Source organism: Rhamphochromis longiceps, linkage group LG9 (assembly GCF_057381845.1).
Source record: "Rhamphochromis longiceps isolate RC_006_pf linkage group LG9, R_longiceps_female_GT1.1, whole genome shotgun sequence".
In the NCBI taxonomy this organism is placed as follows: domain Eukaryota; kingdom Metazoa; phylum Chordata; class Actinopteri; order Cichliformes; family Cichlidae; genus Rhamphochromis; species Rhamphochromis longiceps.
In genome coordinates this window covers 27396737-27424643 of record NC_140565.1, presented here as the reverse complement: position 1 = coordinate 27424643, position 27907 = coordinate 27396737, and the positions used below count along the sequence as shown (strand labels likewise).

The 27907-nt window shown below is 38.7% G+C and overlaps 1 protein-coding gene across 2 annotated transcripts in view; it reads right to left on the bottom strand.

Moving 5' to 3' along the window:
- Positions 1 to 7422: 7422 nt before the first annotated feature.
- Positions 7423 to 27907, bottom strand: part of map3k15 (mitogen-activated protein kinase kinase kinase 15) — a 29920-nt gene continuing 9435 nt past the window's right edge. For both annotated transcript variants that reach the window (XM_085419124.1, XM_085419125.1), the window contains 25 exons: positions 27368 to 27536; positions 27105 to 27211; positions 25633 to 25803; positions 25432 to 25544; positions 25067 to 25226; positions 24598 to 24748; positions 24406 to 24513; positions 23555 to 23604; positions 22766 to 22861; positions 22517 to 22604; positions 22219 to 22352; positions 21590 to 21717; positions 21157 to 21287; positions 19938 to 20043; positions 17771 to 17928; positions 17455 to 17638; positions 16002 to 16179; positions 15311 to 15485; positions 14097 to 14282; positions 13541 to 13646; positions 13118 to 13358; positions 11821 to 11933; positions 9464 to 9570; positions 9284 to 9360; positions 7423 to 8462 (listed from right to left, as the gene is read on the bottom strand). In XM_085419124.1, coding sequence (XP_085275250.1) covers positions 8369 to 8462; positions 9284 to 9360; positions 9464 to 9570; positions 11821 to 11933; positions 13118 to 13358; positions 13541 to 13646; positions 14097 to 14282; positions 15311 to 15485; positions 16002 to 16179; positions 17455 to 17638; positions 17771 to 17928; positions 19938 to 20043; positions 21157 to 21287; positions 21590 to 21717; positions 22219 to 22352; positions 22517 to 22604; positions 22766 to 22861; positions 23555 to 23604; positions 24406 to 24513; positions 24598 to 24748; positions 25067 to 25226; positions 25432 to 25544; positions 25633 to 25803; positions 27105 to 27211; positions 27368 to 27536 — 3331 coding nt within the window. In that variant the 3' untranslated portion in view covers positions 7423 to 8368. The remainder of the gene's footprint in view (positions 8463 to 9283; positions 9361 to 9463; positions 9571 to 11820; positions 11934 to 13117; positions 13359 to 13540; positions 13647 to 14096; positions 14283 to 15310; positions 15486 to 16001; positions 16180 to 17454; positions 17639 to 17770; positions 17929 to 19937; positions 20044 to 21156; positions 21288 to 21589; positions 21718 to 22218; positions 22353 to 22516; positions 22605 to 22765; positions 22862 to 23554; positions 23605 to 24405; positions 24514 to 24597; positions 24749 to 25066; positions 25227 to 25431; positions 25545 to 25632; positions 25804 to 27104; positions 27212 to 27367; positions 27537 to 27907) is intronic.

Here is a 27907-nt window from a genome sequence, read left to right as displayed (position 1 = left end):
CAGCTACTTCCGTGCAACTGATATAAGATATAATAATAAGAAACCAAAAGGAGGAGATTTTTCTTTGTATTGGGACTTTTCATTCAAATGTATTCACAGTCACTGAAAATAGAGCTTTTCAGAAATACAGATCATTGTAATATCACAAGTCTACAAAAACAAAACACATTTTAATTGCTTCTTGAACAAGAACATTGTATGCTGAACAAGGACCTAAAGATAAAAATTTAATTGTGATTGTTTTCTATCTATGCAGCAACAGGAGAAAGAATGGCTAACTTCCCAGGAAGAAGAACAGTATCTGAATATCTGCACAAATATTAATTAATATATCCTTGCTACAATTAGCATGCCTATATAGCACTTATTCTCAAAATGTGTTTTGTACATGTTTTAGCTAAACAAACTAAACAAAGTTTTATTTATATTATAATAACAATATCTGAGGGCTGAGGCCAGATCAAGATGATTAGTTGCTCTTTGTTTGGTGCTTTGTACATGTAAATGATGAAGTGAAGTGTTGAAGTGATGTTATTTTGATGGTTTCAAACAAACTGCATAGCTAAAAACTGGGAAAAAATGTCCACAAATATGTTATGCTAGCATGACATTGTGACACCCCTTTCTCTCATTCCTGTTATACTCAGTCATTTATAAACTATTAACCTTCAGAGACTCAAAAGATCACAAAAACGATAAGCAAAGAGAGTAATTTTATACCATATATCTTATTTGCCTTTCAGACATGAACAACAGCAATGGTAGTGTTACAATGTCATTCTTAGAACTGGCTCCAGTGTCCAAGTCGTGTTGTCATAATCTCCAACTTTAATCTCCAACTGCAATTGCTTTGACTTCATATTTCACTTTTGACATACAGATGTGAGAACAAAGAGGACTGTGATACACACATCAACAGAAAAAGGATAAGCCTTCACAAAACTATTTCTTACTCAATAACTACATGTCTTCAGGCATTTTATGGCTTCATATTGTGGAAACTGAGAGAGTTATTGGCAAAGAGAAGACAGAGGGATATCTCTGCCATCTCAATAGCCAAGAGAAATGTAAGGTAAGATTTCAGTGAGCTGATCTTATCACACACATAGGACCAGAGTATTATGACACAGTATTCATTTTAGCTGCAGAAAACACAAAGTTAATGTTAAGGTTAATGCAAATGAATTACCAAAAGAGCAAAAAGTTGCAAAAAGCAATGCAGATTCAATGTGATTGGCATTAATGAGAAGTCCATTCCACCAAAAAAGACTGAAAATTGGATTAACAGATATTTTGTTAAAAATTACCAACATCCACCAGTTCATTAATTATTTATAAATAAAGCTTTGAAAGGAGTACACAAGCCTAAGCAGAAAAAGAGTAGTTCCTGCTTCTGAGCAAGAGACTGCAATAATCTTTTTGTTTTGGAAGGTATGAAAATGTGTGTATTTTATTTTCACTGAAGTCTGTAATGTTTACATAAGCATATCAGTTACTTGCTGCATATACTCAAGCATGTGGATTTATGTTACTATTTCTGTTTTTGAGGCAGACTGCATTAAAAAGCATTGTTTGTATGTTTATTAAATTATTTTCCTGTTGCTGACTGAGTGGATTAACCTCTTATTTGATGTTTATATTTTTAAAACTGCAGAAATCACAAAATAATGGACAGTATCTCAAACTGAAAATCTGTATGTTAACTCCGAGACTGTAGTGAGCTACAGTATGAATCTGGTTTGACCCTAGATTGTAGATTTCAGAGAAACTAGTGTTTCAGATTTAAGCTGGGCATACACTGTGCAATTTTTCAGCTCCTGCTCAAACTGTACGACTGAATTGCAGGGGTTAGAAGTTCATAGGTCACGATGCATGTTCTCACACTATACGGTCCGATATCAGATATGACCTGAGTGCTCACACTGTGTGCTCATACACGACTGCACACACGCTGCACTGCCATGCTGCTCCATCTTTTTCATGTTTTTAGCATGCTTAGTGATGTTGAAGTAGCCTAGCAGTGGGAATAATTCTGCAGCAAAGGGGCAATTGTGATAGGGATAGCATGAAAATTTAGGTCCCCAAGGCAAAGTGTGGAAGAAGAAAAGGGACAGACAAAGGTAAGTAGCTCAGACAGCACAAGTTGAGGATTTGGTGTGAAAAGTCATGTGAACTTTAACAGCTCAAGAGCAAAAACAGATTCCTAGAATTCCAGAAACAAGCACTCAAGATACTAATGGTCAAAGGGACTCAGTGATAAACATGCCAGCATCCTGTCATTAACATTTATGCACTAACATTTACCTCTCAATAAGATGTTGGTGCATGATTAAGTCACATGCACCCTGTTGGCACCAAGACCATGCATCAATATGGAAAAAAACACCTCTGATAGTTAACCACAGTGAAAATAAAAACAAATCCAGTGTTTCCTGGTTCTTTCCAAGCTGCTAAAATTCAAATTTGGTTATTAGATTTATGTGTAAGTGTCAAATTTCTCAAGGGGTAACCACAGCTGATGGAGCTATATGTTTAGACTTGGTACATACGGTATTTGAAGCAGGATCTTTTTGGAGACCCCAAATAGTTAGAAAACAAGAACAAATACTGATCCATTCATTCAGCTTCCTTGAATAAAATACCTGTCAGTTGTTCTGTTTTGAAAGCAAGTGCCAAAACAAATCTACTTTTTCCGTGTACGTGTGGAATGTATTTGGTATGAGAAACCTGTTGGGTTGGTAAATATGAGCATGTTGTGCTTTGCTCCAAATAACTAACAAGACTGATCTATTTTCCAGTGCCTACTAGAAATAATGATACATATTTTAATTGCAGCTTTAAGGTAATGGACAAAAAGCTTAGCTAGTGTAAAGAGATTATTTCCTATACCACCTTTATGACTGTTTTAATGTCAATTCAGTTATTTAAATATGACCTCTTTAACTGGCAAGACAATGTTATGAGCCCATACACATGTGAGGGTCGGTTTGTCTGAATTTCAAAACCACACTGTTTTATTAGTTGGCAAAATGATTTGTAGCAGTGCATAATTAATAGTCATTGACAAAGAAATCATGCACTCTGTAGGACAGGCTAATGGAAAACAAAGCAGAGGGGATTGGATATGAATGCTGGTCATTTGGCTGGTTGGTCCACCACTTTGGAAATATTTCAGTGACAATTAAATGGATCAAGATTCATTTCTAGTAAATCTTGAGTCCCCAGAAAATGAATCTTATCTCTCTACTGCATGACTTTTTGATTTTTGGGGAAAAAAATATTTCTCCCTATTTTGGGGGAGCTTTAGGGTCCCTAATAATATATCAATCATAAAATTTGACTAAACGGTGGCCTCATTGCCAGACCTGGCACACATCTGGTTGACATACACTCTGCCAAAACACCAGTCAGTCAGAAGTGCCAGCTTGATGCCAGATCTGGGCCAGACCTGTTTTCTGTAGGCCTGGGCCACATAAGCCAAGCCACAATCAAGCCAGATGTGGCATGCCATCACATAGACAGTGCCATCTATGCCAGGCCTGGCCCATATCTGGATGGCATACGTCTTATCATGTCAGAAGTCAGCCAACAGTGCCGACTTGATACCAGATCCTGGCCAGACCTGCTTGCTATGTGGGCACTAACTCACACAGAGACACAGTTACTTTACCAACTGACCCCTGACCCCTGAGCTCCTCAGTGTCCCTCAAACCTCATTCAGGGATCCACTCCTCTATTTCACTGTCACTCCCTGAAAGCTCACTGTCCTCACTTTCTGAGGACAGAGAGTGCACATTCCCTTGGTTTCCTTCCATAAAAGGTATTTACATCTATGTCCTGTAATTATGAGTAGATTGTAAAGTAAAAACATTGACTATGATCATATAAATGCACACAAACACATCTCTACAAACATATTCAAATGCATTATATTGCCTGAAGAAAAACTGGGCTAACTGCGCAGTGTTGCCTTGAGGCAACAAATGAAAATTAACAGTTTTACTGTATAAATAAATTTTAAAAAGTGGAACAAACAATCAAATATGCTTCTTAACATATTCATGCACATACAAGTATTTTTTAATATACATTTATTTCACTATAAACATGTAAAATAGTGATCTTTATCTTGCCTCCTAATGGAGATGTCTCTCATGTAGTGCCGCTTGCAGCATGTTTTTTTCTGTATAAATGCATAAAGGACGATGTCATGATGTTCAACAAAGGTTCACTTCATGAATACTAGATCTGTAAGCCAATATAATTTGGTGTTTACTGGAAATGATTGAATTTTTTTATAATCTATCAAGCTAAAAAAAAAAAAACAACAACAGTAAAGCTAAAGGTGGTGAACATAGATTGCTTTGTTTGCATGTTAGTTTTGCCGTTGCACTATATTTGAGCAAAAAGTTCCAGGAGTGGGTTGATGAAAGAAAAAAAAACATTGCCTGATTTGAATATGGGCATTCCCTGTTTAAAAACTAGTGCCTTAACAGTTGGCTGGGACTTCCCTGATGTTAGCCTTCTAGTTGGCTTTTAATGTTTGTAGACAAAGTCAACGCGAGGCTAGCCTTGCATTAATGGGTTTTAAAAACACCTTTAATGTACTAACACAGCAGCAGCAGTATTACAGTCTAGACGGCTTCTGTAAAATGTTCTCCTTCATACATCTTGGGACATTGCACTAAGACTCTATACTGGCATATTTAGGTTGCACAAACCAATCAATGCCAGAATAGTGATAGAAAGAGTAAGGTTTCAAGGAAATACTCATCATTAGCTAACTGCATCCTGTCACAGAACATGACTAAGAGGCTGAACTCGAATATTTGATGGTCAAATTGATGGCTTTTGACTTCAATTGACCCATTTTTATAACTTGTTAATGATACAGCGCATTAAGATCTTACATTTTGGTGTTTTATTAAGCTAAGCTAGCCCTGACATAGCATGGCATAGCTCACACATGGTGAGAACTTGCACATCCTTCTTTATATAATATATACAGTGCTCAGCATAAATGAGTACACCCGCTTTAAAAAGTACAAATTTAATGAGCTGCTCAATGAACAAAAGAACAATTTCCAAACTTTTCACAAGGCTGAGTTTTATTGAACATTTGTTTAACTCCATAACATGAAATTAAGGTTAATATTATAACTTAGATCACAAAATCTTCAGTTTTAACCAAATTGGTTGACACAAAAATGAATACACCCCGCAACAAAAACTGCTACATCTACTATTTTGTATGACCACTGTGATTTTCAAGGACAGCACCAAGTCTTCTAGGCATGGGATGAAGAAGCTGGCGACACATTGCAACATCTATCTTTCTCAATTCTTCCAGAATAACCTCTTTTAGAGCCTGGATGCTAGATGGAGAGTGATGCTCAACTTGTCGCTTCAGAATTCCCCACAGGTGTTCGATTGGGTTCAGATCAGAAAACATACTTGGCTGTTCATTCACCTCCACCCTGTTCTTCTTCAGAAATGCAACAGTAGTTTTAGATGTGTGTTTTGGATCATTGCCTTTTTTTGGAAAAGTGCACAACGACCAAGTGCACGGAGTGATGGCAGCATCTTCTTCTTCAGAATAGAGCAGAACATTGTTGAGCTCATGATACCATCAATGAAATGCAGCTCCCCAGCACCAGCAGTACTTGTATTTTTACTCAGTTGTATATAGTATTTGTATTTGTATTCTATTTTTATCTTATTGTATATTTATTTTTATTTTATTCTACTGTATATAGTATTTTATTTTATTCTATTCTGTACAGTTGTGTACTGTATTTATTCTTATTGTATTCTAATTTTTGCCTCATAACTTTTGCACTGTCCACTTCCTGCTGTGACAAAACAAATTTCCCACGTGTGGGACTAATAAAGGTTATCTTATCTTATCTTATCTTATCTTATCTTATCTTATCTTATCTTACTCACTTAGCCCCACATAAGGACTGCCACCACCATGTTTCACTGTAGGCACCATGCATTTCTCTTTGAAATCCTCACCTTTACGACGCCATACAGTTTTGAAACCATTAGTTCCAAAAACAGTGATCTTTGTCTCATCACTCCAGAGTATATAGTCCCTGTAGACTTCATCTTTTTCAGCATGGGCCCTAGCAAATTCTAGCCATGATTTTTTGTGCATGGGCTTTAGGAGAGGCTTCCTTCGTGGACATTACCCATGCATGCCATTCCTCTGCAGTGTGCGCTGTATGGTGTCACAGGAAACGGTCACTCCAGTTTGGCTTTCTACCGCTTTAGCTAACTGCAGTGAACTTCCATGGTGATTTTCTTCAACCCTTCTCATCAGGAGACACTCCTGTCGAGAGGTTAACATCCGTGGACGGCCTGGACGTCTCTGTAAGATGGTTGCACTTCCATCTTTCTTAAATTTCTGGATCACTTTTGCTACAGTATTTTGGCTGATATGTAAACCTTTGCCGGTCTTCTTGTAGTCCTCACCTTTTTTGTGTAAAGAAATGATTTCCTTTCTTGGATTTTGTGACATTTCTCTTCTATGTGGAGCCATTGCTGACAGCATGAAATGGGAAGAGCTTTTCTTTGTTAAGCCACCTGTCTGCTGGACACCTCTTAAATGAATCATTAGACCCCCTGTGGTTGAATTCCTTTTAATTTGAATTTTGTAGTCTTAAACTGTGGCTTTTCTCTATAGACTATAATTGGGGTGTACTCATTTTTGCGATCTCATAATGCACTGAGCATTTCTTTTCTCAGCCTTTTTCGCTTCCCGTGTGATTTTACTGCATTTAATCATTAATAATCATTTAACTCTCTCTCTCTCTCCATTCTTCCTCCCTTTGCGCTCTTCTCTTTCTTCTCACTATTATGAGGTTTTTGCCCTAAAAAATAAATCATACCTGTCAGTACAATATAATTCTTCAGATCTATTCATCAAAATACAATAACGTGCTATCTGGAAGGTAACTCTTATAGATAACAGGCAACTCTTGGTTTATATTTAACTAAACAGATCACAATTTACTTAGAGAATGTACATTAAAAGATAGGTTTACAGTGTGCAGCGAGTAAGGTGACACAATCCCAAAAAAATAGTTTCAAACAAGTACCTACAAAGTAGGTAAAAGGTCATCTGTGGGCTGGTAAACTGGTTTCAGGCAGGTGAATAGACGACAGACATGCAGAATCAGCAGAACCATGCACACTGCTAAAGAGTCTTATGTAAACTGCCTGCATAGTGGTGTAGTTTTCCTTGATGGGCCTAAACACTGTTTTAAAACATTTAAAATGAAACAGCCAGAAAATTCGAACATTAATGATTTGGCGGAAACACGGAAAATGACCGGACTCATTTCTTCCTCGGACAAATACCTGAAAACCAAGAGGTGATGCTGAAGCAAATCAGCCAAAAATGTTGCTTTTCCCAGGTTTATTGGAATTGTAAAGAACATATAATATGACAGGTGGAATAAAAAATAAATTAAATACAGATAGAGAATACAAGAGAGTAGTTACGACTAATAAATAACATGCATAAAAATCTAATCAGCAGCAGTGATATATGTGCATGCTACATTATGTTTAATTTAAGGATTTAGGCTGAAATGTATATTTAGAGACACAACATTTTAAGCTAAGCAGGACAGTTTGCTTAGAAGAATGCAAGTCTAAAAGATGCAGAACGCAATACAGCAGATACCTAAATTCATTCAATGCTGAGGACTCTTTTCATCATAGACAGCACAGCTGACTGTACCAATATACAGCAGATTTTAACATCCTAAAGCAGTGGTTCTCAAGCCATGTCCTTCTGGGAGAAACAGAGCCTTGACATTAGGATGGCCAAAGACACAATGTGAAATTAAACCTATTGTCATTCTTGAATTTTGCACAATTTCAGAAACAAACTCGAGAAACATTTGCATATTTGGAGCTTGGCTGAAGGTGAAGGCAGTAAACATGACACCCGTTAATGCCACATGACGTGCTTGTACCAGGGAGCAGTCAAGTTAAAGAGGTCACATGTGACTTCTGAAAAGTCCCTAAAAAGTTCAGGGCTGTAGTGCTTGTTTAAATACAAAAATTGTGGCACTCCTGAAAGTGAACATTTCAAAAAAGCTTGAGAATCAATGCTCTGAAGAAACATTAGGGGAGCATGTTTCATAAATATCAAGCACAAAGGTACACACAGTAGTGCCTGCACTAAAGCACTTTGGTCTGGTCAAGTCGGACTCTACGTGGATTCAGTGAGTCCTGTACATACAACACAAAAACAACATTTTTTTAAAAAGGCACCATAGAGTCAGAGAAAAAGGAGAGATCATGGTAATGTGTGAACATGTGCGTGTTTTCCCCACAACAGAATTCTACTCCATCATGCATTGTTTTCTGAGCGCTTGTCGTTGGCCAGCCTGTCTCGTTCTCTGTGCCGCTGGATGGCTCGCCAGATCCGGCAGAGGATTCCGCCCCTGAAAGGAAGCATAGATGTTGTTACAGCACATCACACCTACATGTGCATGTTAATTATTAGCTAAAAGTATAACTAGAAAAAGGCAGTAAAAAAGGCTGTAAGGTTAACTCTCTTATCGCTTATGTCCTTTGAGGTAAAAAAAGGATGATAAAGTCTTATCAAACACATCAGTACAGCAGTCTTGTGTGGGAAATCTTGCCAGAGCATATGAAACAATGGTTTGTCACAAAGCAAAACCATTCAATCTGTCATTGTTTTTGGTTAAAATGTTGCCGTTTTACTGAGTCAAAATGCTAAATCATATATTTGTGATAAGTGGTAATCTGTGGGGCTAATCTATTAAGTTGGTATGCAGTACTATAGGCCATGGGAGAAGCTAATGGCAATGGGTCAACAGTTCTGAAGTATTTTATAGCTGCAAAACAAACATTTGTTGTATGCTTGCAAAAGTCTGACTTTATTTAACTCTGACCTATTACTCTGTGACAGGAGATAACCGAGGTCAGCAGCATCCCTAGTTTCTAAAAGACTTTTGCAGTTATAAACGGTAAAATGACATCAGACCACTTCAGAAGAGGCTATTCGTACAGTGAGATACCATTTAACCTTGTGGAAGAAAAATGGTGTGATTTAACCATTCTAATGTTTTCTGGAACATCAGAGGAGTTTGGAAAGTCAGTGACCTATAAAAGGTAAATGTCAAGGAGGCAATGATGAAGATTTACTCTTCATGTACTTGGAAAGAAATGTATGACTTTTATGAAATGTGTTTATTTCTCAGACTGCAGGACTAGCTTTATATAACTTATGTGCAGATACCGTAGATGTAGGCACCGGAGGTCCTCTTTGGTAACGTCACGAAGAATGTCCGTCAGTGTATATTCCTCAAGAACAAACTAGGACAAAACAGAAGCACTCTTACTTTATATTGACACTTCACTGCCACGGTGCACTAGAATGATAAGCTGCACACTAATGGCCTATATAAAGATACTCAACCTTGTCTATGGTGTCGGGGTCTGCGCCCTGCTCTTTCAGCCAGTCGATGAGCTGCTTGTCTGGCTCATGGTCTGCTGGGATGTGGTGGATGGATGGAGGTGAAATGTCTGAAACGACAGGTATAAGAACACTTTGCTCAAAGTACATGTTGATCTTCAGTATTAACCCTTTCTGGTCACTACACTGAGCAGCCAGTCAAAGGCTGTTTTCTTGTATTTGTGTCAGTGTTGATGGTATACTTGCACATAAAACACTACATTGCACACTGATGTGTCACTCCATACCCTGCCACCCAATGGTCGTTTAATGTTAATATACTTGGATGACGTGTTACATTGTAATTACTGTTATTTAACCCTGTCATGCATGAATTATGACAACCTCAATCAGGATTTTTCTTTTAAGTACTTAATTCATCCTCCATGCCTAAAGATAAATAAGATACTTAAGAAAAAAATCCTGATTGAGGTTGTCATAATTCATGCATGACAGGGTTAATGATCTCTTCTCCATGACGACAGCACAAGAATGTTAGATCATCACTTTGGCACCTATACATGTCAAACTAGCTGCACAAGCAGCTACAGGCTGACGTGCAACTTCAAAGAGATGTACACTAAACTTGACAAGGACTTCAAAATAATGCCGGGGGCTTTTAAAAATAGCTGCAACGAGAAAAAGTCCCTGGCAAAGAGCCAAACTCAAACCACTAATTAAAGCACAGCTCTCTCTTAAATTCACAGGATAATCTGAAATATATACACATTACCACGTAAAGTTCTGCTGCTCCAACTGTCTGACCCCCAAATATTTGAACTGCAATATGTGGAAGTGGAAGAAGTCTTTTCTCACAATATATGGATCATCAGTAGAGGACATAAAATTGATACCTATCATTATCATTGGGTGCAGCACTCTAAATAAATTAGAGTGTGTGAGAGACTGCACTTTCAAATTTCCATTAGGCGCTCAGGAGGGTTTTAAACCAGCTGGATTAGAGATTAATTACACTAAAGAATAGAGTCTTAGGTAAGGAGGCTATAATGTCTTTGAGAAAGATTCAAGGGAAAGGCATTTGTTTAGATTTAAAACCTTCCTGTTGGATTAAGCTGTACAATCTATTTCCCCCTACTTCCTCTTTTTCATAACAGAAGAAGAAAAAAGTGTTTTTGTATCACGATCAAGCAGTTGTGAACATAAGCCCTATATCATTAACTTACTAATAGAAATAGAAATGTGCAATAGAAGCTGCTAAAAATGCTATAGCATTTTGTATTTTTTCACTGTTTATACTGGTGGAGTGTAGAGTAACTAACTCTCAATTACAATTTCTGATCCCATCTGCAGAAGATTTAATTCAAAGCCTGAAACAGGATTTGAGGAATTCTTGGTTTTCAGATTTCCACAAAAAAATACCATAAGCATTACCACTGAGAGCAACAGGTTTCCAAACATTGTAGGTTTAGAACAAACATTTTTTAAGAATGAATTGAATGATAACTAGGACTTAATACAGGTCCATCCACAACTATTTGGACAATGCAACACAGGATCACTCCCATCTCCATCTGCATCCTGACCCATGGAAATTACATTTTATGGCTCTGGCCTGAAGCCTTCACTCTCACAATGGCTCTAGTCTTGTTCAGCTCTTCCTGCAGACTGTGTGGTCATTCACTACCTTATCTTTTCCATGGAGCCCAGAAATCTTCCCGTGACTAAACTTTGTTCAGATGCTGGTAGAGTTTATTGCTCTTGGCTATCTGGCATTAATTTGTTTGAGATTAGAAGCCTCATGCTAGCAGTCGTAGTACCTACATATCTGGTTACGAGTTTACATTCCTTTTTATTTTGGGCGGGAATCACATTTCAGATGTAAAAACACAACCTACTAAGTGTCAAGCACATGTCAGCAGTGCTGAATTATTTACAATATTATCTGTGGAATATTATCATACATTTATGCAAAAAATAAATATATAAATTATATAGTGTTACCACAACTGAATCCCAACCTAACTCAACCCTAACATTATTATCCAGTATTCTTTTCCTGATCTAACTCCTTATGGATATGGATACAGGGTCTAATTTTATAGACTGTGGTCTCTGACTTACAATACTTCTTTTTCAGAAATTGCAACAAATTAACAACATTAAATAACATTAAATCTTACTTAAATCTCTATTATCTAGTCTCATCTTAAACATGCAAATACCTTCAAAATGTTCCTAGCCTTCTTCCCTGGAGAAATAAGTCTTTTATGGAACCAGTTTAGAAGTCAGATTGTAAAAGTTAAGCATATTTAAACATGGCACTTTTTCTTAGCAGGGAGTGTGTGAGTGACTCAGTTTACCTGGGGGTCTGTGTCTGACTCGGACCAACTCTAAATCATGTGTTCTCTGCTGCAGGGTGGCTTTCAAGACCTGCTGGTACTCCTTCTCCTTTTGTAGCAGCTCATCCAGCAGCCTGCAACAACAATAATATCTGTTAAGTTAATTTCTATAGTTTCTCCTGGTATACACAATGTAAAGATGTTTGGACAAACTATTTTATACTGAAACTTCCTGCTTTGAAATTCCATAGTGGAACTGATTTGGACACACGCATTAATGTCAGTTATTGGTAGGAGCTATAGCTACACAGTACAACGGCTAAATACAAGAATCGCATTATAGTGCATTACACAATTGTCAAACAAGAGAAAATCCCCAGTTCTATTTCAGGAGGAGACATAAATGCCTTTGGGATTATCTCTAGTGTAAAAACCATGCCAAATCAAACATGCAGTAAGCAGCTAAAAGTAGATTTTTACATTATGACTAAATCGACATGTACAAGCACAGGGCTAAAGTGCAGATGCAGTTTTTACAAAGTCAACATGAGTATCAGACTGTTCTTTGCAGTCCCATTTCCACTGTGGTACTTATTAATAAAGTTTCCACGAGGCTATCTCAATTAAAAATTCAAAAGTCTGCAGAGAGTCAGCTGCAGGTGTGTTGTTTGAGAGTGTTTGAGAGGCAAAAATGAAGCAGAAATGCTGAGAACAAATACCAAAATCTGAATGAATGGCTGAAAAAGATTAAATCTAAAGTAATGAACTAAAGCGTCTTAAGTTGAAGTTACTAATAGCTAAAAGCAGTAAAGGAAAAGCTAAAAAAAAAGGTGATGATGAAATCACTGATCACATGTCTCTTGATGGTATGAATGAAGACATTATTGCGTTTGATAGATGCCACTCACATGACCGCATTTGTGAGCCAGTAAGGAAAAACAAAACAACTTGAAATGCAAATGTAAGAGCTGAGGAAAACCCCTCTCTGTATCATTGAAGCATGGTGCCAGTAATTACCATCTGATTAAGGTGATTACTGGCACCATACTGTTTTGTGTATTAGGACTGTGCAGAAATTTGCTCCATTTCATGCCCCTGTGGGTATGTCAGCCACCTATCATAAACAGCCCTGAAGAGATAGTGACAGTGTACGTGGGTATGCTTGTAACCTCACGTTCTGTCCTTGTTTTCCGCTTCCTGCTTCAGTTACAAGTGGAAACCTGTGCATGCAGGCCTGGAGAAAAAATTCCACATGAGCCTGTGAAGGTTTCCACCTGACCTTAACCGTGGTAAACAAAACATTTAATTAAGTGGGTACCTGTTGGTTTCGTGTTTGAGCCTGCCCAGCTGGGCGCCTAGATGATGATGTGAGCGTTGATGTTCGTGGGAGTGGGAGGAGTTCACAGTGCTGACCGCAGAGTGTGTGTGATCGGACGTTGTCCCCGTCTCGTCAGTTTGCTGCACTAAAATGGGTCCAAACTCTGCTTCCTCCTCATCGACCTCGTCTTCCTTCTCTGCTCCCTCACACTCTGACGCCGGGCCAAAGTGGGTCTGCAGCTCTATTGTGTTAGTAAAAAAGTCATAGGTCAAGGTAATTGATGTTATGTTGTTGGCTTTCTGCGAGCACTCTACTACTTAAACTACTAAACCATAAATCGGAAAAGTAAAATAGCATGGATGTTAATGTCCACTAGATGGAGTAAAAAGCTTATGACAGGCTGCAGCTGCCAGAGATGCCCACCTGGTATAAGGATGGTTATTGCAGCCTGCACAGCTCGTCGGATGATGTTATCCATGGCAAACATCCAGTGGGGTTTAATGTGGTGATTTCTCAGGACCTTGTTCACCTGAGAAGGTCCGCACAGACATTTACAGTATAGACACTTTTATTTGTAGTTTTTTTTTCAACACTCACAAGATTCCACACTCACTATAGCTGGTTGTACATTTATTCGATTGTTTTTGGCAAGATGTCTAGTGGAAAACGTGGAAATACTTTTTAGGGCCTTTTTAATTGGCAGTTAAGGACACCAATTAAAAAACAAACTGTCATTATTGTCAGAGACGAAAGGTACAGAAAGTAAACTGAACTGAAGTCTTCTTTCTGGGGAGGGCAGAGGAGGTAGCACTCATCATCTACAAATCAAAGGTTGGTGATTTGATCCCTGGCTGCTCCAGTCTGCGTGCCAAAGTATCCTTGGGCGAGAAAATGAACCCCAAATTGCTCTCTAATGAAACAATTGGAATGAAACCATGCGTGTGTGTGTGTGTGTGTGTGGGTGTGGGTTAGTGCTGACCGAGTCCTGGAAACCAAACAACACCAGCTGAATCTGGTTGATGGATGTGGAGTCAAAGTCGAGGTCCAGCTTGAGCTTGGAGATGGTGGCCGCCATGACGCGCCGCTCCGGGGAATGGATGAAGTCTCGAAGGATGCAGATGATCTGCTTGATGTGATCGATGGACAGCTGGAGATCCTCGCTACCCTACACACAGTTTTAGCAGAGTGTGCAATTTAAGCCTAGTGATCAATAACTGTAGCATTACAAGCCCATATTATTAAGATTATTATAAAAAATTTAAAAATTATAAGTGATTTTGTAGATTTTTGTTCCTGGTTGGGTTGTATCTTTATCTTTTAGGATTTTACCCTGTGCAATAAAGTACATTTCTTTATCTAGGGAAGGATATTAGTATTCTGAAAGACCAATTACGCCCCCCAATGGAAGAATCAGGAACAACAGTTATTTTAGATTGCAATTAGGCTCCCTGTGACTGCACTGGATTCATGGTAGTGAAACAGTAATGACAATCTGTGTTGCAAATTGCTCAGACATAGATCATAGGGGTATAATATGAAGCAAGTCTAACATAGCCAGGCTTTCTTTGGTTTGGTAAAATCTGAAACCCCAGCTGGGGTATCATGATCCAGATTTCATTACGGTGGTTATCAACTCTTCCCATTAACCCCAGCTTTATGCTTAGAGCTCTGTGTGCACTTGATTTGATGTATCACTTGACTCTTCTGCACAAAATGGATCATTGGGACACCGTCTACTCGAGAGTCATTAACAGATGAGCAGGTAGCAAAAATTTCTAGATAAAAACTGCAATTTGTGTTAGTATGTATGGCTCTGTAGGTTATATACATAAAATATATTCCTTCAGCAGAACATCTACACCACACTTATACAGTGCTGTAAATAAAAGAATCAGTGAAAGCGTGGCATTTCCAGCCTATATTAAATTCTCAACATAAACTGCTCCAAAGCAGGTTGTGATTAGCAGAAGTTACCTGTAAAATGTGGCTTATGATCTGCCCTTGTTTCCTGGAGACAAAGCCACTACTTTTATAACTAAAACGTTAAACTGGGTCTTCCAGGAAAGCTGAGTCATCATGTTTGCTCAGGTGAACAGACCTTTCTCTCCACAACAATATATGTCCCCCGAGTGTGCTTCTGGAACCAGACTTATATCTCCACTCTATATATAACACAAGTAGACACACACACACCTGCATGTGATTTTCCCTGAGGTTGGAGATGACCTTTTCCTGGTCTTCATTGAGGACCTTGTACAGAATGGCCCGTCTCTCGCTGTCCTTCTTTAGCATGAACAAACCACTATCCCTGTCCTCAGGAGATGGGGGAACAGAGCGGTCCTCTGATACTGAACCCTCATCAGGCACACTGCAACACACATACACACACACAAAGTTACCTGAGAAGCACATAAAACAAGACATGAAGTGAACAGATGATTTACAGCAGTGTGCTCTTTAATTTATTTACAGATACAAGCCTCTCCTGGCTACTCTGTGTGCAAAGGAAAGTGCCGAAGTAGCATGAGTCAGCGCTGCGTGACGTGCATGCATGTGTGCACATTGGTGCTCGACTGATGTGTGCAGAGCCACCAGCTGAAGCTTGTAAAATTATCAGGACTCGTTAAATTAGTATTGTAAAAGGCAGCGGAGGACGGTGTGAGTGCAATAAGGCCACCTGCTATCTGCACACACAGATGCACTCGTTCATTTACATCGTTTCACATGATCTGAGCTTCAGCACCAGCAGCAGGATTTCTTTGCAGAAACACATTGTTTCATTGCTCTAATAATTTGTAAAACAATATTTTAAAAGGAAACAGTTTTCTTAATGCCATCCGATCCCAGTCTGATGCAAAATCTCAGTATGTGGTTTCAGACACACCTCAGGTAGTTAGAACTGGGAGGTTTGAGCAGATTCTTGGAGCCAGAGCTTTTCCTCTTGTCAAAGAATATGTCGTGTTTTGCGTCGCAGTCGGGACTCACAGAGCCATGCTCACTGCTGCTACTGCCAGCGGCCTCGCCTTGCACCTGCACTGGCAGGGAGATGTTAGGGATATAGTCTGAAGAATACATAAAAAGAAGAATAGGAATAAGACATGGGCAAGACAATTAAAACTTAATACACTCACACATAAGGACATTTTGTCCTTTACCCATACTCAACTTTATTATATGACTTTTTATGGCCATTCACCATTGCATTTCATCCTGCTACTTGTATCACACCATCAATAAAACCTAGTGACCCAGCTCCACTGGCAGCGCTACATGCCTACTACCATAACACTGCCTCTACGATATTTGCCAGATATGCTTTGGATAATGCTGTTTCTCTCCTTCTCGACATATTTATCTTCCCATCATTCTGGTACAAGTTAATGTTAGTTTTCAGATTCAGATTCAGAAGACTGAAAAGGCAAAAACACAGGGGCAATTAAGAGACTGACCTTGCAATTAAATTGAATTAAATTGAATTATAGCTTTAATCACATGATGTTGTTGTTTTTTTTTAAATCCACTGTGGTGGTTGGTCAAATGTTGAGGGTTAGGGTAAGGAAGCCTAAATGCAATAATGTCATTTTCTGTGACATAGTGTGACCTTCACTGATTGGGTGGGAGTGTCACAGTCCAGGGTCAGTGACCCAGTGTTTTAAGTTTTGTATCATTACTGAATTTTGATTTTGTCATCGTTTATCTTTTCTAGTCTTTTGGGCTCTGTTTCTGTGACCCATGGTTACGGTCAACTGTATCCTAGTCAAGTCTGTGTCTGTGATGTTTCCTGTTTTACTTTGAAAGTCTGTGTCCTATGTCAATGTATTGAGTTTTGCTTCATCTTGGTCTTGTCATGTCAGATTACTCCCAGCTGTGCTCTCCTCCTGTGTCTCATTCCCCTCGTTATCCCTCAGTGTATTTAAGCCCCGTGTTTCTCTTTGTCAGTGTTGCGTTGTCTGTTATCCATGTCATAGTTAATCATAGTCAGTCTGTTATTCGAGTCATCATGTATCATAGTTTCCTTAGTTTTCATGTTTCCACCCGCCATCAGCCAAATAAAGGCTCGCTCTTTGTTTGATTTCAAGTTCTGTTCTCCTGGGTCTGCATTTGGGTTCACATCTGAAAAGCACCGGCTGCTCAGCTGTGACAGTGAGAAATATATGTGGTTTTATGACCTCACACAAAGGGAAGAAAAACCAGTTTGGATATTACTGGTTTCTCACCTGTATTTTTTTTAATCAAATAGCACTACTATTTACATGAGCATCACAAAAATCATGCAGTAAAACCCATTTGGAAATGTGATGATATTTTTGTGGCATTGTAGTAATGTCTGTATTTACCTGGTGATTTGAAGGCGATCTTACTCTTCTTGCCCTTGGTGTTGTGCTTGACAAAAGTGTCTCTGAGCAGGTCCAAGGCGATGGCCCTCTTGTGAGGGTCGGGCTCAAAGCAACGTAGAATAAATGACTTGGCCTCCTGTGACAAAGACTCTGGAATCTCTGGGTGAATTTTAAACATGCCAACCTGAAGTGAGAGACCACAGAGATTTAGTGTTAGAAGAAAATAAACATGTGTTTTGCAAATAACTGGACCGCTGAAGGCTGGAAAGGTTCATAAGTAAATACGCAAACTAACACAAATAAGCTCAGTGTCTACCTTAAACATGGCTGCCTGTGGTTCCCCCAGCTCATGAAAGGGAGGTTTCCCAGTGGCCATTTCTATAATGGTACATCCCAGGGACCAAATGTCAGCTGGTGCCCCATAGCCTCGAGGGCCCTTGTCAATTATCTCTGGAGCCATGTACTGCAAGGTACCTTCAAGTAGAGAAGTATATCGTGTAAGCATTTGCAACACAGAAAGAGATGCAAGAGAGTCAACAAATCCATTTTTACTTGCAAACCAAGACTATGAAGTAGCAAAAGGCTGCTTCTGTTAGCTAATATTTTTATAACAGTGTATACCCTGACTGGACATTTTATTGCATGGCCTTGCACACAAAGTGCAATCTGAGGCGAAGATTAAAGATAGATAGATTTCAGAAGAATTTTATTTTGTCTCCCAGTCTGCTCAGAAATTCTGTGCAGATTGGCATTTGCTCCAAATGCTGATGTAAATAGAGAGCCAGCAAGAGCTATAAAAAAGGAGAGTGAGACAAGAGCAAGTGATGCTCCAGAGAAGAAACGGATAAGGAAACACACACACAGACAGCTCCTAATGAAAGGTAAACACCCTTCTGCCTCTGCTTGATTAGCTAATCTAATTACACACCTTGCTGGCTGCTGGAGAAGGCCAGATGGCCAATAAATGTGTATGTCAGTACATTCGCATGCACTCATGTGTCTCTCTGTTTCCATAGAGGCTGATTGTGGCTCTTGACATTTTGAAGGTCATTTGATATTTACACTCATAGTCTGAGAGTGAGCATATCTCAGACTCCATTTATGCATCTCAGACTGAATTAGTCTGTTTATGACAGGTCAGGGCTCGTGTGTCTTTTTGTGACATTGGAGTTAAAGAGAAATGAAATTGCTCATTGTGCATTTTTCTTCCAAGCAGAACGTTTTTAAGTTGTTCACGTCTGAGAACTTCGTGGGATTTGTGAGATTATTATATTATCGTTATACCCCTAATTAAAGATTGTGAAATCATTGTGTAGTTTTAGTTTGCATTATTCTCCTGACTAAGAAGAAAGTGATAACTATTACAGTTATTAAACTGATTTGTATTACATTAGACTGCTGATTTATTGTGAATGAATGATATTGTTTTATGATGCATTATACGGCTGAGGTATAAAAAAATACTGTTTTCAGAGAGTCATCACCTTATTTGTCTGAATAGAAAAGAACAGAACATACAGCACAGGAAGGCAAGATCATAACTTAGGCTCACTGAGAGAGAGAAAAAATGTGGATGTTTAGGTTTTATGACTAGGTGGAGGGGGGCTGAAGCTATAAGAATTGGAGGAACGCTCAGACACTTCGAGATCAGGCGGACTCATCTCCCATCCGGATGGTTTATGCTCATAAAGTGTTGAATTGTATGGAATAAAAGCTTGTTGATTGAGCATTTATACACCGAGTATTGTCCTTCCTTCAGCCCAACGATCAAAAGAATTGGGAGCATTTAACAGATTACTGTTATTACAAACTTCAACTTAATCCCTGGGCTATTGTTTGAAATTTCTGTCAGTCATAGACAATGAACAGTTTAAATGGTTAGCTAACAGCATAAACAAATGGTACATGAACAGCTTTGGGCCGTTAGCTACACAAAAACAGGTGAAATTAGTCACCAATAGCTGTTACATGGAGTAGCAGCTAAAAGTAGGGCATGAATGATTTTAATAGTAAGTTAATACTTTTGAACAGTTTGAAGACTTGTGTGTTTGTGTACATTGCACATGGCTCTCGGGGTACATCAGATGAAACCACCGTGTTAAACTATATTCTAGCAATAATGAATTGTTTTTTATAGATATTGTAATATTGAAAGGCTGTTTCTTTTATTTAATGCCTTTGTAATCTCATTGTTTAGGTTTTAGGTATACTGTATGTGTATATATATATATATATATATATATATATATATATATATATATATATAGATAGATCTATCTATCTATCTATCTATCTATCTATCTATCTATCTATCTATCTATCTATCTATCTATCTATCTATCTATCTATCGATCGATCGATCGATAGATAGATATAGTTTTTTGTTGGGTTTTTTTTAATGTTTTTATGGGTTTTGATGGGTGTTTATGTATTTTAAAACCTGTTGTAAAATTCAAATTCTGCAAGATGATCGAAAAGGTTACCTGTGAATGTTTCTGTACAGGGATTGACTCCTGCCAACCGTTTTGAGGTACCAAAGTCAGAGATCTTCAAGACACCACTATAGGTGTTAACTAGGACATTATCACCCTAAAAAGAAACAAATGAGGAGAGATTTAAATGCATTGAACTATGTGGGTCATTATTATTTAAACTGAAGCCTACAGAATTATCACCAAGTACTTCCCCATCAGTAATGGGGTTCCACGAGGCTCTATTCTTGGCCCTGTCATTGTTCCCACTGATCTTCAGTGCTGTTTCTTTCTAGTTATTCTTTTTTTTTTCTCTCCACCTATGTGATACATATGCATATGTGTGTGATTTGATAGGTTTCCCTGGAGTTCTGAGATTTTCTGAGGGGCATGCCCACTAACCCATTCTCATTGGATCTTTGGTCGGCCCACCTCGTCTACTAATTTTTCGCCTGCAGTACGAGGACCAGCTCTGCAGTTTTGCCATTTGTACACATTTATGGCTCTCAGTGTCTCAGGTCCCTCTTGTGTGTCAGCTGTCAGCAGTCTCTTAGCCTTATTTCTAAAGTCATTCACCCATAAACCTACTTCTGATTTATCTGCTTGCTCACTCTTGACCAATTCAGAACACCTATGTCTCAGGCACGTCAAACTGACTGATGTATCTTAACATGAATGTACTTTTGCAGGCTCAGATGCCAACTAACACAGTCTCAGCTAAGAATGACCAAAGCTGACTAAAGACACCCTGAAAAAAATCCCTCCAGAAATGTGACATTGATGTAAAACAATAGGAAATCATGGAAGCTAACAGGTTGCAAGCTTATGAGAATAAGAGACAAAGTAGCCAAGTGGAAAAGTGTGCATCTTTGAGGACGAGAACCAACATAAGTGTCCAGTATGTGGTCGCCTTTGTGCATCAGACTTTGGCCTGAGATCCCACATGATGGTGCACAAATGAATGGTTTTAGGTTGGACTTGAGGACCACAATACTCGACCATATAGTCTCAGTCAGCAAGAAACTCATTCATCCTATGTAATGCTCAATACTTTAATGTCTTTTCTTCCAGACAAGACAACTTTGTATCCACAAGCTCAAACCTAAGACTACTTGTAAGTTTCTTTAAAAAATAATTTTAACTTGAAATTCAGTCATAATGACATTTCACTTTATAGAAGTAACAGCTGTGTTCCTCAAAGATGTATCATGGCAGGCGGGGTTCCTTCTACCTTGATGTCTCGGTGGACGATCTGGTTTTCATGCAGGTATCGGAGACCTTCCAGAATCTGTCTGGTGTAGAAGATAATTGTTGCCTCCTTCAGAGGACCCCATTTCGACCGTAACAATGCAGACAGACTTCCTGGAGAAAAGAAAGAAGGCGTGTCCAAAGCCTATCTTAAAGGTGGAAAAACACCCAGCTAGTTAGACTAATTACCAACTCGGTGGTCATAAGCATATCTCTCTGAAATAGATGAGCTTTAGAGAAAACATCATTTAGACACAATATCTTATATGTTGTTTTTCTGCTTAAGACATTTTTTTTGCCTTTTCACTGAGGCTGAACTAGATGTATACTGCAGTAAGGCTACCTAATAGGAGGTAACACAAGACAGCTTCTATTACACAGAATTGTGTCTCTTTCTGTGGTTTGTACAAACATACCTCCAGGCACTTGTTCCATGAAGATCTTAATGTATCCATTCTCAGAAATGGAACCCAAATACTGAACAATGTTCCTGTGCTTCAGGTACTTGTGAAGAGCGATCTCTTCATGAAGGGGCTGAGAGTACCTGTCCACGGAAAAGAAAACAGACATCAGAAAAGACAAATTGCATTTCGTACCCTTGCTTTGTGTGTTATTTGTGTAGGTTCTGTTTTATCATTAACTACATTCACATTGGTATTAACACTGGAAATAACATTATCTGTTCATTGTCCAATAATCCAGACGCATTTGCTGCAAAGTAAATTATTAAAAATTAAATACTGGTAAAACATTGCTGCAAGCTCCTATTTGTTTTTGTGTGATTTAAGTTCAACTGTAAAATAAAGACTGTTTGCTCTTTGTGTTACTACAACATAATAAACTCTTAAATATACTAAATGCAATTACTGCATTTACTTTTATTTATGTGGAAGAAAAAAACTGAATTTGCCATCAGTTCTCCATCAGTAAAATTTAAATATTTTAATTATTATATATATTAAGCAAAGTTTATGCATTTCTTTTGTTTTGTCAGCTATGCCAAAAAGACTTGGAACCATGAATGTAGGTTGGTAGGTCAACCTACCTGCTGTCTCTTTCAGGGATCTCTTTGATGGCAATTCGGACTTGGTTGCTGAGATCTCTCCCAGCATACACCACTCCGTAGGTGCCACGACCCAACACTACCCTTTCCCCTGTCTCATCGGTGTCATATTCATACTGTAGCACAGAAAAACAGGCATAGAAATGACATATTTTCCATATTTTCCATTAAATATCTCACACACGTGTGTGTGTGTGTGTGTGTGTGTGTGTGTGTGTGTGTGTGTGTGTGTGTGTGTGTGTGTGTGTGTGTGTTAGCACACTTTCAAGCTCACACTGACCTCTAGCGTATCTCCATCACCCTCCCCCTCCAGCTCCACAGCATTCCCAGTACCATCAGATATCATCTCTTTCACCATGGAGCAGAACCTGAAACACATAACCAGACACAGACATTATTACAGTTATTTACAGTTCTAGGCCTTCAGATCACATCTGCGCATATAGTATGAAGTGTACAAACACAAACACGGACGGACACATGACAAACACACACCTACACAAACACATCTAGAGGTGTTTGTCCTCACCGACCGCACTGCTCCTCAGTAGAGAAATAGATCTGGAAGTCATCCGAGTTATCGTGGACGTAGAGGAAGCAGCAACGCTCATCGAACTTACTGATACTGCAGACAGAAGGGCCGCATTAGGCTGGGCACTGTTCTTTATTTTATTTAACTCTTCCTTATGCTGTATTTTATAACACAGTCCTTTTCACAGATTAAAGTAAATCTCATTAGCGTGCAAAAAACTTACATTTGCTCACAGTATAATAATAATACATGGATATAAATGAGTAATTTAGATTGGTAAGCAGGAGAGCAGACAATCAAATTGTGTTGAGGGATTGTATTCTAACACGAAAAAAAGTTGTTTTATTCTATAGCCAGACTTTTACCTGGATCGTCAAATTGTATTTAAGAGCATGGGTGATGGGGGTTTTTTCACAGTAAGCACTGGCCATTAACCACGAGGAATATCCTTACTGATATTTGCATTTTTTTCTTTCTTCCTCCTCCGGTTGCACTGAGTAATTGAAGCTTTGCACAATATGTCACTGTTTTGAATATTGAGGCTGAACAGGTCAGCTGGAGATCCCTAATGATGTTCCTGGCAGCTAGTTCTTCTGTTTACTTCATGTATTATGGATATAGCTGCAGGGAGCCACAATTTATATGCTTGTTTGCACCACTCCTGAGTTCCCTGAGTTACTACAATTGCAGCCCAGGCCCATAAAACCACAAGAGAAATTTGAATTGAACAAAAATGTACGTTTTCTATTTATTTCTATTTGTTTCCCAAACATGTCTCTTGTATACCTAATGCCTTTGATGGACATTGCAGTGAAGTTCCACTCATGAATACCTTTCTGTAACAAAAAACAGAAGTTAATCAATCAACAAATAAAGTGTTTCAGCTCTAACATTTTGTTCCAGTAGGTTCTAGCAGGTAAATGAACAAATATGCATATATGTATATGTTTCTGTCTACTTAGTTGGACGGCTCCAGCCCTCTAGCATTTCTGAATTAGCATAGGTGAAGCAAATTTAGTTAATGCTGGCTCAGCTTTAAGTGTCTGCAACACACTTTTTCTTTTTTTTTCTACAATGATGAGTCAACAATCTTTAAACAGACTCCACATGGATGCAAAATAAAACTTGAATCCCAAAACTATCTGAGCCCAAACCTCCATGTACTCCTTACAAAAAAAATTAAAAATCAATGAAGCAGCATTATGTTCACCTGTCTTGAGATGTTTGACTACAATTAATGTGAAGTGTTATCAAACTTCGTTTCACTATAATGTGTTTGATCAGCACTGCATGTTAAACAAAAGGCAAGATGTAGGCTAATTTAAATTCTGATATAGCATTTTGGTGGTTTTTGTTGTTTACTGGTAATACTGGTGGTACTTCACCCTGGTATACTCGGGTGCAATTAAAATACTGGACAAAATGAGGGTGCAATGAGTTTGTGTAATTACGTGTTATTCAGTCACAATATGTGATGGAAGATTTCACATCAAAGTTCCTTCTGTTTGCATACATGTTGTCTGATTTAGTTTAAGTCATTCACCATTTTAAATAAATTTTTATTTAATATTTAGAATTTTTCCGAGCGGAGGACAATATTCCTAACAGGAAGATGATTAGATGGGCAATGCTCTGACCGTTTCAGCAGGAGAAACATGCCAGATGGAGACGTTCTTCTCTTCAGCCTCATTGTTGATAGACACATAGGATGGCTGGTAAACTTTGGTGGGCTCCAGAATCAGCACCTGTAAACACAAACACCAAAACATTTGATTTTGAACCCCTCAGTCATCATTTTTCAGCATGAATGCATGTATATGTTTACATACTGGAAACCGCAGTCTGTTGGTGGTGCACTGCGTGGCCTCGACGATGATGTCCATCCAGAAGTTGAGTTTCTCTCTCTGAGGAGAATGCTCCAAATTTTGCTTTTTAAACCTTTGGATCAGCTGTAAGTTCTGCACTACTGAACGCAAATACCTGGAAGAAAATACAACCAATTATAATCATTAAAATAAAAAGCATCACACTTACAATTCCTTGAAATTTTGTTTTCGTAAACTGTTTTTTTGTAGCATGTTTGGGCTTACTTAAATAAAAGAGTTGCATTATAAAAACAAATGTACTTTTGTAAGATGAATGTCCTGATACTTCACTACAACTATGAAAGCTGAATACATCTTTAAAAAATTGAGACCTGGGGATCAGAATGTGACCAAAATTTAAAACTAATCTTTATTATGAAAAACATGCATTGACATTGCAACTTTTATATATTTACAAGATCTTCTCTCTTACCAAACAGGTGGCTTCAGCTTGAAGAGCTTCTCTGCAGCCTGAGTAGCTTTAGGAATGTCACTCGCTAGCATGCTAACGGTGAAGAATTGGCCGACGTCCCAGTAGTTATTCATCTTTTCCAAGGAACCCTTGCGCCCCAGCAGGCTGTTCAACCTCACCCCTGATTATAAGAAGACAAAAAGTGAACATTGTAATTGCAGTCTGATTGAAACTGAAGTGGCATGGTCTCAGCTGACTTTTGTACCACAGAAATATCAAGAAAAGGAGCTACTGAATGCAAACTGAATGCTGAAAATACACAACTTAGGTGTTTCACATTGACTTGAGAGTCCGCTGAGAACAAGTCAAAGGGGGAATCAGGTTACCTATTTTTCTGAGTTCCATGGAGCTCTCGAATTGCTGGCCAGCAACTATGAGGAGGACAGCTAGGTTAATACCCGAGTACAGAGTGGGCTGCAGCTCAAAGCCCTTTCTGTACCTGACAGGTGGAAGAGGAAATACAGATGAATACACACAAGGAAACAATAAGATGTGAATAAGATGCATTTATTTCTGTGTGTTCTCACCACTGAATGGCGTTGTCCCTGTTTTTAGTGTCTTTGCAGTCAGAGTCGAGAAAAATGTCCTTGTAGATTCGTCCACAGAGGCAGAACATGTCTGGTGCAGGATGTTCGCAGGACTGCAACACCTGCAGCATCACTCTGAGAGCCTGCTCCCTGTCTCCAGGAGCATTCCTCCTGCACGTACATTCACATGCACATGAAGGAAAACGTTTTCATGAGACTGAGAAGTACACCTTTATTACTTCCATAGGAATTAAAAGTGCAAGTACCAGCCAGGTGTTGCTAATTAAATGCACTTGATAACTGATCATCAGCCTAACTACCTGCTCAAAAGCAGTTTGGGCAGTTTACTGGCCTGGAGTATTCGGGTGTGTGTTAACACAGGAGTGGCTGTTCTAGCAAATTCACCCTACGATCAGATCTTGTAATGTTTAGAGAAACTTCAAACAAAAAATCAAGAGCTACAGACTTTAAACACCTCAGTTAGCATGTTAAATGTTAAAGTTAATCACAGTACAATGAGAGAAAGCCTGAACAAGCTGCCTGGAGAAGGTATCTCTGCAGGACAGCTTAAGTTTGGAAAGTTCCATCTGAACAAACCGCAAGACCACCAGAACATTATCCTTTGGACAGACAAAAGCAAAGTGTAGATATGTGATCATACTTGACATCACCACGTTTGGTTAAAACCAATGACAGCATATCAGCATAAAGACTTTATATCAACTGTCAGCATGGTTGTGGAGGGGTGATGATGTGGGCTTGCTTTGCAGCCTCAAGACCTGGACACCTTGCAGTCATTGACTTGACCATGAACTTCTCTATATACCAAATCACTCTAGAGTAAGTGTGAGGTAACCTTCCAACAGCTAAAGCTTGGCTCAAGCAGGATTATGCAACAGAGCAATAATCCTGAACACAGCAGAAAATTTACAACAGCATGGCTGAAAAAGAAAACAATCGAGGTGTTGCAAAAGTCCAGACTCCAATCTGACTGAAATACTGTGGGGGAACCTTAAGAGAGCTGTGTATAAACAAGTGCCTGTAAACCTCAATGAACAAAAGCAACATTAAAGAAAATGTAAAAGAAGGCTGAGCCAAAATCCCTCTACAATGCTGTGAAAGGCTAAAACGTCATACAGAAAATGAAGACTTCAAGTTATTGCTGCTAAAGTTGTTAAATCATACAGTATACTTAATTTTCCCTGAACAACAAAAATGTATTTTTCACAGAATGCTAGACTTGTGGTCTGTTGCATTTTTGACATGCAGTTACTACATTTTTAGCTCCTGATATCACCACACTGCATATTTATGGTGCATTTTATATGATATGTTAGAATGAATGTCCTCAGTGAAATAAAGGCACAAAAAACAAAAAATGTGGGATCCCTAAAAAGAATTAAAGAAGATAAATCTGCTTTACCACAGGGTTTGGGCATCAAAATGTTCAGTTTCATTGAGCTGCTGCGTACCTGTTCAGGGCAAAGGAGTAATGAAACTGGATCATGGGCTGGGTAGCCAGATCACATGTTGGCAGCATCTCCAGAGTCTGCACCAGTTTCACCATGGCATCATAGTCCTGGTTGTCAGAGAAGCCACAAAAGGGGCATTAAATTTAAACCTAATGATAATGCATTTAGAATATAAATGTCATTCTGAACTTCAGTCTGTAATAACTTTTAAGAAGTTCCCAGCTGATAGAAAGAAATGAAGGTCATGTTTGATGTGTTTGTACCTGTATATCTCTGTAGGAAAACAGCAGGTTCATGACAATGTCCTGTGTTAGGACCTCTGTGTTATCAATTCGGAGTTTAATGCGTGAAAGCTCCTTAGCCAGCTCCTCTCCCTGGTACTTCTCCCTAGCCTTCCTGATGTCGTTGAGCAGGGTGTCCTTAAAGGAAGCACTATATGTACACAGACAAGGAACAGAGGAAGAAAAGAAGCTTTCATTTTAATGTTGATCTAAAGAACAATTTTTGACCTCTAGTGGACCAACCCTTATTTTGCAGCAAACAGACATTACTTACTGTTTTGATGAGATTACTATTGAGTGCTAATGGTCAGTTGGTAGTACTAACAAAAAGCTATGAACAATGATCCTCACTATAGACTCCTACAGTCGGAATACTGCATTGTGCAAAACAAATGCATGGAACATCCCTAGAATAATTACCTCCAACTCCTTTTTAATTTTATTTCTAAAGCACCTAACATCACAAAATGCTTCACGACAAAATACCAGAAGATAAAAACAAAAGGTAGCCAAACACAAGTC